Source organism: Drosophila santomea, chromosome X, assembly GCF_016746245.2.
Source record: "Drosophila santomea strain STO CAGO 1482 chromosome X, Prin_Dsan_1.1, whole genome shotgun sequence".
Taxonomy (NCBI): domain Eukaryota; kingdom Metazoa; phylum Arthropoda; class Insecta; order Diptera; family Drosophilidae; genus Drosophila; species Drosophila santomea.
The window spans coordinates 20,578,769-20,592,485 of record NC_053021.2 but is presented as its reverse complement, the minus strand read 5'-3'; the positions used below and the strand labels follow the sequence as shown (position 1 = coordinate 20,592,485).

Here is a 13,717-nt window from a genome sequence, read left to right as displayed (position 1 = left end):
TTAAATGCCAGCTAGGACAATAGAAATAGAATAGGGTTAATTATGTATAAATATTATTTATATATTATATATTATATGATTTTGTTTTTGTTAAGACATTAGAAACATCAAAAGGCAACAACATGTGCTCGACCGGGTGGCAAAACACCAGTGTGTTTGTTATTGCCGCAAATAGTGTTTCAACAAACGCCCGGGTGCTGAGACACCCTAAGGTGCCTATAGATACCCTTTAACTTGCCGTGTGTTCCACATATCTATGTCATATCTAAAGATCTACTTAAATCCAAGATGCTTGGACTTTTTTCATTGTGCCTTCAATTTTCAGTAAACGCTTTCCGAAAATCAGCTATCAAAGTTCTAGCTATTTGTAATCTATGGCTCTTGGGACCCCTCTCAAAAAACATCCCATACGGCCATGCTTCTAACTGTTCTTTTGTTTCCCAGATGAGTGTGCGTGACACGCAGCAGAAAGTATTGTCTGGACTTAATTAGCCCGTCTTTTCGGGAAGTATTAATTGCAGCCCTGGGCCACCGCACAACTGTACTTATATCCGATGAAATGCCAAACCATATTCCAAATTCATTCCATTCCCGAAACGCCGAATCCCAAAACACCGAATCAGTGCCACTTTTGAGAGCCAGTCGGCCGTGTAAAGAGGGCTATAACGCTCGCACTTTGTACCTAGACTGCGCTAATGGATCGGAACCCAAGATTGATGTAAGCACGAGAATGAGTTGACAAATCTAACGATCCGCGGAAGAAATATCAGATTCTGTCTAAGGTCAATTAAGGTGCAAACAAATATATTATAAAACCTTAAACAATTATTTTTAAAATATTTATAAACCAGGTCTCAACTTATCAAATAAACGGTAATTGAATTTGAAATCAAATCAAATAAATGTGTCCTAACTTATTTTTAATACATTTATTTTGAATCTAATGTGTATTTTATTTATTGAAAAAGTTTAGTGCTTAGATTACATTTTATAAGCTTGTTCAAAATGAAATGCAAAGGCAGTGTAATTAACTATATTCGGGTTATATTAAATTGAAAAAAATTCGAAAATGTATTGGTAAATAAGCCTTGTTGGCAAAATGAATTGCACTATGAATCTCGCAAACCTGGAAATGCAATTAATTAGAGATAAACTATAGATAAAATCAGCTAAAGTCAGTGCGTCTGAACCGGTCTAATCAAATCACAGTGACTATTCTATTGGAAACTGGACACCGGGGGAAAAGTGGAAATTGCTGGGAAAGAGGGTATACAATTGTCAAGGGCTTTCAAATCTGATTCTGAGTTCAAGAGCCAACTTGTTTGGACCACGTCCATGTCGCCATCCAGATGCCCATGTCTCCACTCCTCCCCCGGAATTATGCCAACCAGAACCATTCTCATTCTGAGTCGGTTCTCCATGTCCATGTCCACGGGCCCAAATGCCCAAATGTCCAAAAGATTCGCTTGGCTGCATATCAGTTGCGCGTAATGCCCAAAGTCATTATGGCAAAAAAACAAAAATCGCAAAAAGACTAAACGCTAAAAATGCTGAAATTAAAACTATATATATGAATTATGAAATTGTTTATCGGAATAAAGCGAAGCGCCGAACAAAAACGTCCAACTGGCGATGGCAATCTGGAAACTAAAGTGGCAAAAAGTTAAGCTATAGTAGTTTGAATTTATAAACAAGCCCGAGACAAAAGAACGCACAGCTATAATCCACAATAAAATTCTCTAGATACAATTATAAGATTGGAAGCACTGCTTTATCATTAAATACGCCAAATTCTCATTAATTTGGAAGTTTAATATATATGTTTTGATTTTTCCAATTTAACTATGGATCTGTAACTTTGATCATACGAAATCTGACTTTAAGCCGTCTAACTCGTTTTCTTTCCTTTAAATGTTACAAGCTTTAAGTTTAAGAAAAGGAGAGTCAATGGTGCTAAAAAAAACAACTAAAATTTAATCATATTATTAGAAGAACCTTAAAAATGTATTAATTATATTTTGCCTTCGTTTACAAATTAAAATAGGTACAATTTGGAACAGATTGACTGTCTCCTTGAAATCATTCCGGGTTCAGTGGTGGGGTTCATTCACTGCCGACATCCATTAAGCCGAAGCCATTATTATAGACTGCTCCGGAATAAGTATACGTACGTGGATACGAAGTGGCTTGAGTCAGCTACTGTCTTCCACGTGCTACCGCAGCACCCGACGTCCACTCCCACTTGAGGCACGCATGCGACCCCTGTCCATTGGAGGAGGGTTAATGGGGGAAATGGGGAAAATGGGGGTTTCAAGTGGCGCTGGCTCACTCCAAACGGTGCCTGGCTGCTTTCCCATCGAGAATCGTGAACTATCTATAGGCTATTTAGCCATACTATTTGCAATTCAGTAGCAGTTTTATTTGTATATCATTTATTCATTTTTATTTCTTGTATATCAATTATTCAAGTATAAAATTAGATTTCTTTAAATTGTATATATATCACGATTCTTAGCTCTGATAAAATAAGCATAAATAAAACATGTTTGAGCCACAGACTGCATAAGACATTGGAGAAGTATTATAACAACTAAATTCATTTTCCTATCACTCTTCATTTCATGAAAGCAGATTCTTCTGCTTTGTCTACCTACGAAGAAAAACTTCATTCGCTGGATTTTTCAATTCAATTCAGGCCAAGAAGGATGTAAACCATGTTTAAAACATTTTAGCCACAGCTTACTTAAAGCCTTTGCTGCCAATTTCTACAGTCGAGTATCCCTACTATTATATACTCCCTACTTAGCCAAAATGGGCTTAGTTCGATCAGTTACATACTTTACACTCTGCGAGTAACGTGTATAAAAATAACACTTTTACATATAGAACACCAATTGATTGCCTTATAATATTTAGTCTTATTCTTCGTAAGGCAAATCTGGGTTTCAGCAAATCGTGTAAGTTCCGCTCGATTCGTCGACGGGATGAGCTTAGTAAGCGGCGCCCTTTGGCCTCAACAAGGTCACGACTGAAGCCAATCAAGCGCCGCCGTTCGAGCCCGGGTCGAGAGTCAAGCGACAAAAATAAAATTAAAAATAAGCAATGACCAGAGGCGCTAACAAGTTTCAGGTGGCTGAATCCACAAAAGGTGGATTCAATAGAAGGGGTATGCATGTACTTATACATCTTTATATGTTACTATTTGCCGAGCTGGGCAAACAACAACCAGGAGGGGGAGATGAATGCCACTTAAGTGCCATTATAAGACTACGATTTGCAATATAGACAAGTCATGATTATAGTTATCTTGACAACTGGTTTTGGTTTCTCTATTTTTTGTATAGATATAACAAAGGCAAGATGAATGCAATCTACTGCCGCAGCATATTAAAATACTCAGTCAGGACCTTCTCCTCCTGGATCAGGGGCAAGTCAAGGTACTCCATATCGCTCAGTTTGAGGTCAGAGTTAAAGCGATCGTAGGCCTTGTAAGTTTCTATCTCAGAGCGAGCATGACTCAGAACAGCTTCGATGATGGGCGATGGCAGTGTAGTTTGAGCCTGCCCTGAGGCGGTCGATGTAGAGGGACCATCAAGATTTTGATCTCCAGGTTTGGGCATACGTGAAACGTGATCTAGAATCGTCTGCAGTTCCTCCTCGCTCTCTATGGCGCACATCAGGCTCTCGATGGCCTCTTCGATGTTATTCGATGCGTTCTCTAGGGCCACGCGCGAGTCCTTCTCATAGAATCCCAGCTGGAGAAGCTGAGCCAGTTTCATTGCGTCGATGGTCACTGGAGCACGGGGCGAAACAGCATTAAGTTCGTCTGCTTCTGTCTGCAGCAGTTCCACCTAGGAAGATAATACTTATTTTATTTTTTAGTTTACAAACACATTTTGTTAACCAATAACCATTAACTGAATTAACCCATTTCCACAATGCAGTTGAATATGTTATAGGCCAGACTCACCGCTTTAAGGATATCATTATTAGCGCGCTGCAAGGCGATAGTAGCCAGACCGTTTTCGTATCCCATTTCAGTGAGGCTGCAGACACTGCGGGGATTCACCCAGGTGCTATCTTTGGAGTTTGAGCGCTTCAAGCGGCGCTCCACAGCACGCTCGGTTGTTTTGTACTGTTTGCGTGCATTTTTGAGCTGCTGACGACGCTCTTGAATAAACTGAACAGCCCGCTCGACGTCGTTGCCGCCCTTGCAGGAGCGCAGAGCCATCCGAGCCTCGGAGGCCTCGAAGCCCATTTCGACCAGAAGAGCCAGTTGGTCGCCGTTGATCTTTAGTTCTTTTAGCAGATTGTTGGCCGCCTCGAAGCGCTCGAATGCCTCATCGCGACGATTCTGGTGGAAGAAGACCACACCCTGGAGCAGCTGAAGACGCATAATCAAAGCCCTTTCCGGGCATTCCTTGCCCTTCAAGGAGTACAGCCTCTCGAAATTCTCGCCGTAGCTGATGCGGAAACTGCGGCTGCAGCAGGCCAAGCGACGCTCAGCATCCGGAATCTGGGTGACATTCTTCAGGCAGAGATAGCACCACACTATGTCCAGGTTCAGCAAAGCATAGTTGTCCACGCTCTCTAGAAGCTTTGAGTCACAGCCGGAAAAGTAGTCGTCGGCCTCCAAAAGCAGGAGCAGGGCCTCCTCAAAGTGTTCGCGATGCATGGCCGCACGGGCCTTCTCACAGAATCCCAAACCCATGAGCAGGGCCTTATGCTTGGAAGGCGGCAAATATACTTGGCTGCCATTCTGATCCTCCATCTAAGCAAGACAAATAAATACAAAAGAGAAAAGTTCTGAAAAAAGTGTTGCTTCCTAACAAAATGAACTTCATAAACAAACTGCATTGGTCATATGCCGATCACTCGATTTATCCCGATGCACTCACCTCTATTAGGCCATTCTTCGAGGACACCACCGCTTGCACATCAGCCTTGATGCGATTGATCCTTTCGTAAAGGGCTTCGCCAGTATTATCGCCATCGCCCACGATAACAATCAACTGCTGATTGTTCTTCAGCTGCTGATCGGCCAAAGTGGAATGGGCGTTCACAATTTTTCCGGCAGCTATGCACTTGACGTGCTCGGCATTTGGCAGCTCGAGTTTCTTGGCTATGTCTGCCTGCAGTTCGGAGCCCAGGATGTCCAATCTGCACTTTACTTCCACCATCGTGGCCCCGCTGTGCTTGTCAATGCGGCGCACCTTGAACGTGGCAATTCCAGTGGAGCTGAACTCCTGAAGAGCGGCCAGCTTGCGGAGCGCATTCTCCTGCAGCTCGGTCAAAACGAACTTGCAGCGACTCATATCGACTCCCACGATTTCGGAGTACTTTTTGGCTAGATTCTTTAATGAAAAGGATACACGTATAACGTATTATTCGATGTTTGGAAGTATTACTTTTGTACTCGAAACGTTAAATCCAAAGTAACTGAGTTCCAAAGTTCAACTGAGATATAAATGACAAAAAACTGAATGGAACCCTTATTCAACTGAGATTTAAATGACAAAAAACGGAATGGAACCCCTATTTATAGAGAAATTAATAATAAATCAAGAAAGCAATTTCATTTTCACGTGTCATGTGTCTACAACAGCTAGTGTAGGTTTTAAAAGTATTTTCTCTGCTCATTTTCTAGTCTATTCAATTACTCTTTTATTCCAGGGTATACCAATGGTCTTGTTGTATTTTGATGTATTTTTTGATCGTACAATCAAATCTATAGCTGTCCTTAAAGCAAATCTAAAACAAGAGAGAACGCTATAGTCGAGTTCCCCGACTATCTGATACCCGTTACTCAGCCAGTGGAAGTGCGAAGGAGAGTCTTCAACACTGACAGTTTTTGGCGGTTTGTGGGCGTTAGAGTGGGCGTGACAAAAAGTTTTTTTGGAAATTGATAGAAATTTACAAAACTAATACAAAAATGAAAAAATATCAAAACATTTTTCAAAAGTGTGGGCGTGGCAGCTTTGGGCGGTTTGAGGGCGTTAGAGTGGGCGTGGCAAGTTTTTTTGCAAATCGATAGAAATTTACAAGAATAATACAAAAATGAAAAAATATCAAAACATTTTTTAAAAGTGTGGGCGTGACAGCTTTGGGCGGTTTGAGGGCGTTAGAGTGGGCGTGGCAACATGAATCGACAAACTTGCGCTGCTTCTATGTCTCTGGAGTCTGTATGCGTAATTTCAACTTTCTAGCTTTGTAGTTCCTGAGATCTCAGCGTTTATACGGACGGACAGACAGACGGACATGGTCATATCGACTCGGCTATTGATCCTGATCAAGAATATATATACTTAATATGGTCGGAAACGCTTCCTTCTGCCTGTTACATACTTTTCAACGAATCTAGTATACCCTTTTACTCTACGAGTAACAGGTATAATTAGGTTACATTTATTCAAATAAATTACTTTTTAGTTTTTAGGACTTATGTCTTTTAGATGCCTTAACGAACATTTTACGACAATTATATTGATTTATTTATTAAATATTATAGTTATACTTATATAATCTTAAGTTATTAAAATACAATATAAATGCGAGTAAGTTTTTTATTTATTGATGATTATTTATGATATTAAAAAATAGCTATTTATGACTTTTGGTTTTTTTTTTTTAAATATGTACATATGTACTTGAAAAATGTATTTTATTAAAATGGCAACCATAGTACCTTAAAAACCCATTTAAAACATGATCCATTTTAAAAAGAATATCTTGCAATAGAAAAGACCCCTTTGACAAAAGGTGATTTTCTTTACGTTTTTCTTTCCTAGTTTGGGGAAACATATTTGGCTATAACCAGGCCGAGTGCGCATCTCTGGGGTCCAGGTGTCGACTGCCTTTGCCGAGTGTGTTTTGTGGTCATGGAGTCCACAAACCTTGGATGTGGATAAATGCAGATGCATGGCGGTTTGTGTGCCTAATCTCAACTTTCTAGCTTTTATAGTTCCTGAGATCTCGACGTTCATACGGACAGACAGACGGACGGACAGACGGACATGGCCAGATCGACTCGGCTATTGATCCTGATCAAGAATATATATACTTTATATGGTCGGAAACGCTTCCTTCTGCCTGTTACATACTTTTCAACGAATCTAGTATACCCTTTTACTCTACGAGAAACGGGTATAATCAGTGTACATATAATGCGTCATATGGCATTTTATATTAATGATATATTTATGATCTGGAGGGGTATATAAGCTTTAGCTTGCGAAATAAAGTTGTGTAATTATATGGATCTATTGAAAGCTTTATCCCAAGGAATTTAACTGAAATTGCACATAAGTCTGCATATCGTACATAAGTTGGTTGATCCTCAAATGTGTTATCTTCTCAATGAAATGTTGTAACATTATGCCATTTGATCTCATTTTCTGTGCGAAACAATCTAAACATAAAAGGTAATTACGCACTAGAATTGAACATTTCATTCGAGATTTTTTGCCCCAAAACACTATTTGGCCAAATTTCATTTCGAATATAATATTCAGCTTGCCAACTGTATTTTCAGGAACACCTAACCAAATCCCCATCACTGGAATGCATACGGGTAGGGGCTGTTGGACATGTACATACCTCCAGGGCGCCCTCGATGCTGCCGAGATCCTTGGAGTAGTAGGGCTCCTCCCACAGCTTCACGTCCTCGGACTGTAGGAGAGCCCGGAATTGGATGAATAGGTTGTCCAGTTGCGACATTCCCGACGATGATGACGGTGCGAAAAGTGAGACTGAAAGGTATGGGTGAGTGTACACGTCACAAAGGAGCAGCGGACATGCTCTTAATATTTACTATTTACAAGTGAAGTGATGTTGTGGTTCTTCTTCTTACACCGCGCACATGTGTTTCTGCGCGCAAGAACAAAGAAGGATGCGCAGTCGATGATTATTGCGGGGGGGTAGTGAAGCACAGATGTATTGTATTGTATTTTTGGAAAAGTGCCAAATTAATGCTGGTTATTTGATGTTAATTGTGCTGCGTCGTCAACTGAAATGCCTTCTGCCTGCTGAAATAAGTAGAATTACGTCTCTATTTTCGTTTGACAAGAAATAAACGGGCAACTCGATAACTATCGGCTCAGCGAAAGTGAGCCACCCTCAAAAGCTGACTGATATGAGCCTGCTGCCCGTTAATATTCAAATTATTACATTTATTCTTTAAAAACGCATTGCCAAACAGCTGATGTGCATGGTGATTTCTTTTTCCTTATTTCCTTACTTTCCAGCGCGAGCAAATTAAACTTTAAGTCCCCCGCTAGTGCAGTTTAGGTGCCATAGCAAGCAGCTGTTTGGCAGACAATGACGTATCGATAGTCAACTCTCAATTTTTTAGCGGCGCTTTTTTCAATTTAAATTCAAATTATTAGAGGGAAAATTCACCATTACGCTTCCACAAGAAATAATCTTCATTGCCAATTGGCTCGGAATTAAATTAAAGCAAAATAAATATTTAAAAGCGTGGCCGCAAAAATTGTTTTGTTCTGAATATACTATGTAATTTCTTAGAACTCAGTTGCCATATACTCGTATGTATTTACTTAAGTTTTAGAGCACTCTACGCTTGTCGACAATAAACACAGGCCGTGGAGGACCAACCCCCGTAGATCGACCTGACCTCCTCCCTTATTTCGCTCGTTCTCCAGGTGGCGGGGCAGGCCTCGTCGCACCTGTCACATTTCGCCGGTGGTGGTGAGTGGTATGTAGTGAGTGTCTAGCGCTCGTCTCACCTGGAAACTTCAGATACTCAAACGCGGCGAATGCACGCGTTGGTCAGAAGGTCTAAACGAACATACGCACACCAAGTGCGACTCTCGATCCCATCCGATCTCCGATCTCCCTGCCGGCATGAAGATCCGCCAGCTGCCGGCGAGAACGACAACGGTATCGTTCCGGGCGAAACAGCGGGATGTGGGCGGCATCGGAATGCCCTGCGAGCGGGAGCGGAAGCATGAGGCCGCCAAGCGGGAGCGGGAGCGGGAGGAGCAGCTGAAGCGGGATCATGCCACAGCGGCTGCGGCAGCGGCGGCACAGCGAGTGCGCCAGCATAATCGCAGGATCAGCGCCGAGGCCGATCCCGCCAAGCGGAGGATGCCGCAGTCCAAGGAGCGACTCCGGGCAGCCGGACTGGGCAGACCCGGATCGGGCAACCCATTGAATGTAACTGGAGGTGGGCCTTTAGTAGTTCATTTTTCATTATTACTATACGATCTTAATAGCACAATCTTAATAGCATAGTCATTCGTAATCACATTTTCCTTTCAGTCTCGCGGGTATCATCATTCGCCCCGGGCGCGGCAGCAGCCGGATCTCGCACAGAAAAAGCTCCCAGAAAGCACGTGCCTCCACTTCAGGACCGGATTGAGGAGCAGGACGACTCCGATGCCAAGGCCGAGCGGCTTAGGCAACAGCTGGAGGAGCTGGCTACGATGTCGGAGGAGGAGTTCGAGGTGAAGTTCCGCCAGTGGCTGGACCAGGAGGGGATTGCCCGGGAGATGCACTCGCACTTGCGGGTGGAGCTTATCCACTGCTTCAATAACACGGCTCTCGGTGGGTTCGGCAATCTTAGCAATTGCCAATTATATATTTATAAATTGCTGATAAGCTTGTTTCTTCAAAGATCATTTATGAACTCCATCTAATCGCAAGTCCACCTCTTCCAGGCCAGCTCCTAAGCAAAGCCGCTGGCGTCCAGATGGCCCACTCCCACGCCCTGCTCCTCTCGCCACTGGCGATGGTGCTCCACACGCTGGTGGCGGAGTTCCTGCACTCCCAGAACTGCCACTTCACACTGTCGGTCTTCTGCAGCGAGACGCCGCATCGCAGCAAGCTGCCCGACTTCAGCAGTCGTCCGGAATTCCGATTCCAGTCGGACGAACTGCAGAAGGTGGTGGCCGCCATCCTGGGAGAAGAGGGGGCGTTGGCCGATCCCAAATTTAGACAGCTGGCGGAGGCCCACTACGAGGAGGATCTGGCTGGGCAGACGCAGTGCTTGCTGATGGCTGTAATGCGAACGCTGGTGGAGATCAGGAGGACTGTGCCCGAGCAGGAGGTGGAACATCCGGTTCCTGTGTCGCTGCAAGACACCGGCTGCCAAACGGAGCCCTCCGCCTGCGTGGAAGCTCGTCCCGAGGTCGACACCACTGGTCTGTATCAGGCGGAGGAGCACGAGCTCATTCTGGGCGCAGATGGCCGGAGTGTTTTTGTGGGCGGCCGTGTCTCGCAATCTCTGCATTCCGTGGAGCAGCAGCTGAATCAGTTGATGAAGAACCTCCGCCATTTGGCCAAGTCCTGTGCTCCACCCGTCGAGGTGATATCCTCGGCCAAATTCGAGGACCTATTGAAGAAGGAGCTGCGCGAAAGGGAGCGTCTTCGGAAAGCTGGCCGAGCCTTCAATCCCGCCGAGACGATCATCAAAATAGCCACCGGGAACAAGGAAGAGGAGCAGAAGGTCAGCAGTGGCAGGAACCAGGAAAATGTCGTTCACTCCGAATTGGGGCCCATCCAAGTGCCAGCCCTGGACGTGGCCATTCCTCAGCTGCCCCGTCTGCACACTGAACAACTGGCCAGTCTGGCCGTAATCCGTCAGTCCCTCGACATGGCCCAGAAAAAGACCCGTCAGCCGCAGGGCCGGATGTACGTGTCCATGGAGCGATTGGAGACCCTCATGGGGGACGTGTGCGGCTGTGTGCAGTTGCTCGGCAACATGCTGAATCTCTCCATGGAACAGGAGCACTCTGTGGGCATGCATAAGGGCTTCAAGTTGGGCTACCGCGAGGGCTTTGCCCACGGTCACTTCATGGGCCTGCAGGAGGGCCAGAAACTGGAGCAGCTGGAGGAGAAGAAGCGGCAAAGGGAAAGACCGCCGCCGGCAAAGAGGGAAACCTGCGTCCAAACGGAGAGGACGGCTTCCACTGCAAGTAGAGCCACCCAGACATCGAGGAAGTCAGCTCACAGGGAAAGTGTCATCACCCAAACGGAGCAAAAGGTCCTGAAGGATGCTGGGAATCAGGCCACTTTCGTCACGGATCCCTCGCAGAAGACCTACGAACAGTGGATCCACGAGATGCTTCACAGCTCCAGTGGCCAGGTGTTCCTCGAACGGGTGGAGCTGTCCTTGAACAAGGCGCTGGAGCTGCAGAAGGAGCGCCTGGACGAACTCTTCCAGGTGAAGCTGCGACACCAGGCCGAGATGTTCCGGCTCAGCAGGCGGCAGAACTCCTGGCGCGTAAGTCTCGCGAGGATTACAATCCACTATCCACCATTATTCTCTAATCGGATGAACTTTAAACCTTTTATCACGAATTGCAGACACTGTGCAATCGCGTGGAGCGGGACTCGCAATCTTCGGCAGAGGCGCGCGACCTGGTGCAGAAGATCTTCCGGCTGCTGGAGCACTACGAGTCACACCACCAGCAGCTGGCGGAGAAGATCCAGCAGACGGAGCTAGCGGCGGAGCAGGCGGCTCGCATCATGCCCATGTGGGCGGATGGAGCTGGTGGTGGCTTCGCACCTGGCAACTGGAACACGGCGATCTCGACCACACCCATTACCAGTGGGATCTGCACTCCGGCTCCGCCACTGGCACCGACTCCGGATCAGCATGCCGTTGATGGGGTGCTTCCTGTCAAGGCTGCAGGTAAGCCCCATGTGGAACAGCACACATATCCCGGCCTGGCACTGTTGGCATTGGCTCCGCCAGTTGGAGTTCCAGTTGCAGGCGCCTTCGTGCCGGTGCCTGTGCCATCACGACTTTCTGCCCACTTCCTCGGGGATACAGAACACCCTGTTGCTCTGGTCCCAGTGGCACGGATCTACGGTGATCCCCCGGAACAAGCGAGCAGACCTGTTCCCCCGAGTAGTGTTCCTGCAGCAACTGACATTGTACATCCTGCAGCCGGCGATACCAACGTTTCCACATTCCGAACCGGCCCCGCATCTAGGGATCTGCATCCAGCTGAAAATGGAACCCAGTGAGTTTTGATTTTCCAAATTTGTTAGCCCGTGTTTTGTCATATCTGTGTGCTGCTTCCAGAGATCCTGCCACTTTATCTGTGCCTACTCCTCCGGACCCTTCACCACCTGCGCCCAGTGTTCTGCCCTCCAATGCATCACTGCCACTTGCGCCATCTGATGAAACGGCACCTCCACCAGCACCTGCCCAATCTTCTATTCCTCCGAAGCCCTCAATGCACTCGGTGGCCACCAACACGATAACTCCCCTGCCCCCAAAAGTAACCCCTCTCAAACCGTCCAATAGCAAACTCCCAGAAGGACCGAGCTTCGAGGAGGCTCTACTGAGTGCCAAGTGAGTTGTGATAGTGATCCATGTAGTAATAGTTATCCCTGAACTAATACAACAACATATGGTATTAATGTTTCCATTTCCTACAGAAGTCGCATGCTGCAGTTGGAACAGGAGAGCGATCTGTTGGAACACAGTTTCCTCAGCTACCTGGAGAAAACCAAGTCGAAGACATCCGCCCATAAGTCGCAGGAGGATGCCTCAAAGACCCGAAGGATTCGTGCCAGCTGCCAAAGGGAACGAGAGCAGATGCATCGCACCATGGACGGTTTCCGAGATTGGCATCGACGTGTTCGCAAGGAGGACGCAGCTAGTCTGGGCCAACTTGAGGAACTGCACAGCCAGGGAGTTATACCCGGTGGCATCTTGGACTCCAAGGGATCGTCGCCGCTGTGGCTATCGGAACTGGACGAGGGCCACGAACAGGACAGCTATCCCTTTACGAATGCCATCACCGAGGCTAGGAACAAAGTGCTGGACAAGATAATGCCAGTGAGGAAGGAGGAGCAGAAGGAGAAGCAAGCCGTTCGCAAGAATTGGCTAGCAGATCTGCCATTGCAGATTCCTGAAGCAGTGAATCCGATCAAGCCACCGAAAGTGGATCCTCTGCTAACCAATATGGCGCCCGATGCAAGCAGCAATGGTGAGATGAACGTGCTCCTCCAACGGGCCAAAGACGCCCTCGGTCTGCAAACGACGATACCACTTCTGGACAGCAGCAGCAGCAGCAGTTCCAGCATCGAGTTGCCCTCCTTGGCGGCGGGCAGATCGCCCAGCACAAAGTTCCAGCAATCCATGGCCAGGATGCAGATGCTCTTTGGCGGCGCAGAGGCAGTGAAACCGGCCGTGGCTTCACTACCGCCCGGAAAATCAGGAAGACCTGTAAGTGCACCCACCGCAGCATCGCGCCCAGGATTGGGTGAGCACTTGGTGCTCCCACAACGGCCCCACACGGCGCCCACTCTTCACACAATCAGCGAAAACGAGCCAGCCCTTCATCACTTGGATGTCTCCACTTCCAGCTCTTCGCAAAGCACATCACCGGGAGGGGGAAGATCGCCGGGCGAAGCTTTCGAGGATTTGGTCACGAGCGCCTTGGCGGATGGAAGCCGGCGGCGAAATGCGGAATCGGGCACGAAGGTTTCTTACAGCCAGGCGTTCTGGAAACGCATAAACCTGTGAAGCAACCTAATAAATATGTGTAAATTGATCACATTTCAAGTGAGCTTGCATAGGTGACCAGAAGTCCACTTATAGATGGAGATTTATGTTTGTGGTTGTGTATCTCATAAGCAACATTAAATTGTATCATTAGAATTACTGTCAATAGTTGAAACCAGTTTTTTTTAAGCCATATCCTTTATAGCACTTTTAAGGACACAATGGAAAAGATATAAA

At 46.3% G+C, this 13,717-nt stretch overlaps 2 protein-coding genes across 5 annotated transcripts; one reads left to right on the top strand and one right to left on the bottom strand.

The window, feature by feature from the left end:
- Nucleotides 1-3,296: 3,296 nt before the first annotated feature.
- On the bottom strand, nucleotides 3,297-8,057 carry LOC120456317 (NEDD8 ultimate buster 1). Of its 2 annotated transcripts, none has more exons than XM_039643071.1 (5): nucleotides 7,811-8,057; nucleotides 7,597-7,748; nucleotides 4,899-5,354; nucleotides 3,971-4,771; nucleotides 3,297-3,851 (listed from the first exon to the last, which is right to left on the bottom strand). In XM_039643071.1, the coding sequence occupies exons 2-5, from the start codon at nucleotides 7,714-7,716 to the stop codon at nucleotides 3,372-3,374; spliced, it is 1,857 nt and encodes a 618-aa protein (XP_039499005.1). In that variant the 5' UTR covers nucleotides 7,717-7,748; nucleotides 7,811-8,057; the 3' UTR covers nucleotides 3,297-3,371. The 2 variants fall into 2 exon arrangements, with proteins under 2 accessions (XP_039499005.1, XP_039499006.1); XM_039643072.1 differs by having other exon boundaries at nucleotides 7,818-8,057.
- A 508-nt stretch (nucleotides 8,058-8,565) lies between these two features.
- On the top strand, nucleotides 8,566-13,540 carry LOC120456430. 3 transcript variants are annotated; one of them, XM_039643262.2, is made up of 7 exons: nucleotides 8,566-8,706; nucleotides 8,758-9,184; nucleotides 9,280-9,564; nucleotides 9,678-11,242; nucleotides 11,326-11,987; nucleotides 12,050-12,322; nucleotides 12,409-13,540. In XM_039643262.2, exons 2-7 carry the CDS (start codon nucleotides 8,863-8,865, stop codon nucleotides 13,499-13,501), a joined length of 4,200 nt encoding a protein of 1,399 aa, XP_039499196.1. In that variant the 5' UTR covers nucleotides 8,566-8,706; nucleotides 8,758-8,862; the 3' UTR covers nucleotides 13,502-13,540. The 3 variants fall into 3 exon arrangements, with proteins under 3 accessions (XP_039499196.1, XP_043862548.1, XP_039499197.1); XM_039643263.2 differs by having other exon boundaries at nucleotides 8,577-9,184; nucleotides 11,326-11,653; nucleotides 11,912-11,987; XM_044006613.1 differs by having other exon boundaries at nucleotides 8,575-9,184.
- The last annotated feature ends 177 nt before the right edge of the window (nucleotides 13,541-13,717 follow it).

Coding starts and splice junctions, on each gene's coding strand:
- LOC120456317 (XM_039643071.1), bottom strand. CDS start 7,716: ATGTCGCAACTGGACAACCTATTCATCCAATTCCGGGCTCTCCTACAG. Junction 4,772..4,898: donor CGAAGAATGGCCTAATAGAG/GTGAGTGCATCG, acceptor TGTCTTGCTTAG/ATGGAGGATCAGAATGGCAG. Junction 3,852..3,970: donor ATAATGATATCCTTAAAGCG/GTGAGTCTGGCC, acceptor TTATCTTCCTAG/GTGGAACTGCTGCAGACAGA.
- LOC120456430 (XM_039643262.2), top strand. CDS start 8,863: ATGAAGATCCGCCAGCTGCCGGCGAGAACGACAACGGTATCGTTCCGG. Junction 9,565..9,677: donor CTTCAATAACACGGCTCTCG/GTGGGTTCGGCA, acceptor CACCTCTTCCAG/GCCAGCTCCTAAGCAAAGCC. Junction 11,243..11,325: donor GGCGGCAGAACTCCTGGCGC/GTAAGTCTCGCG, acceptor CACGAATTGCAG/ACACTGTGCAATCGCGTGGA.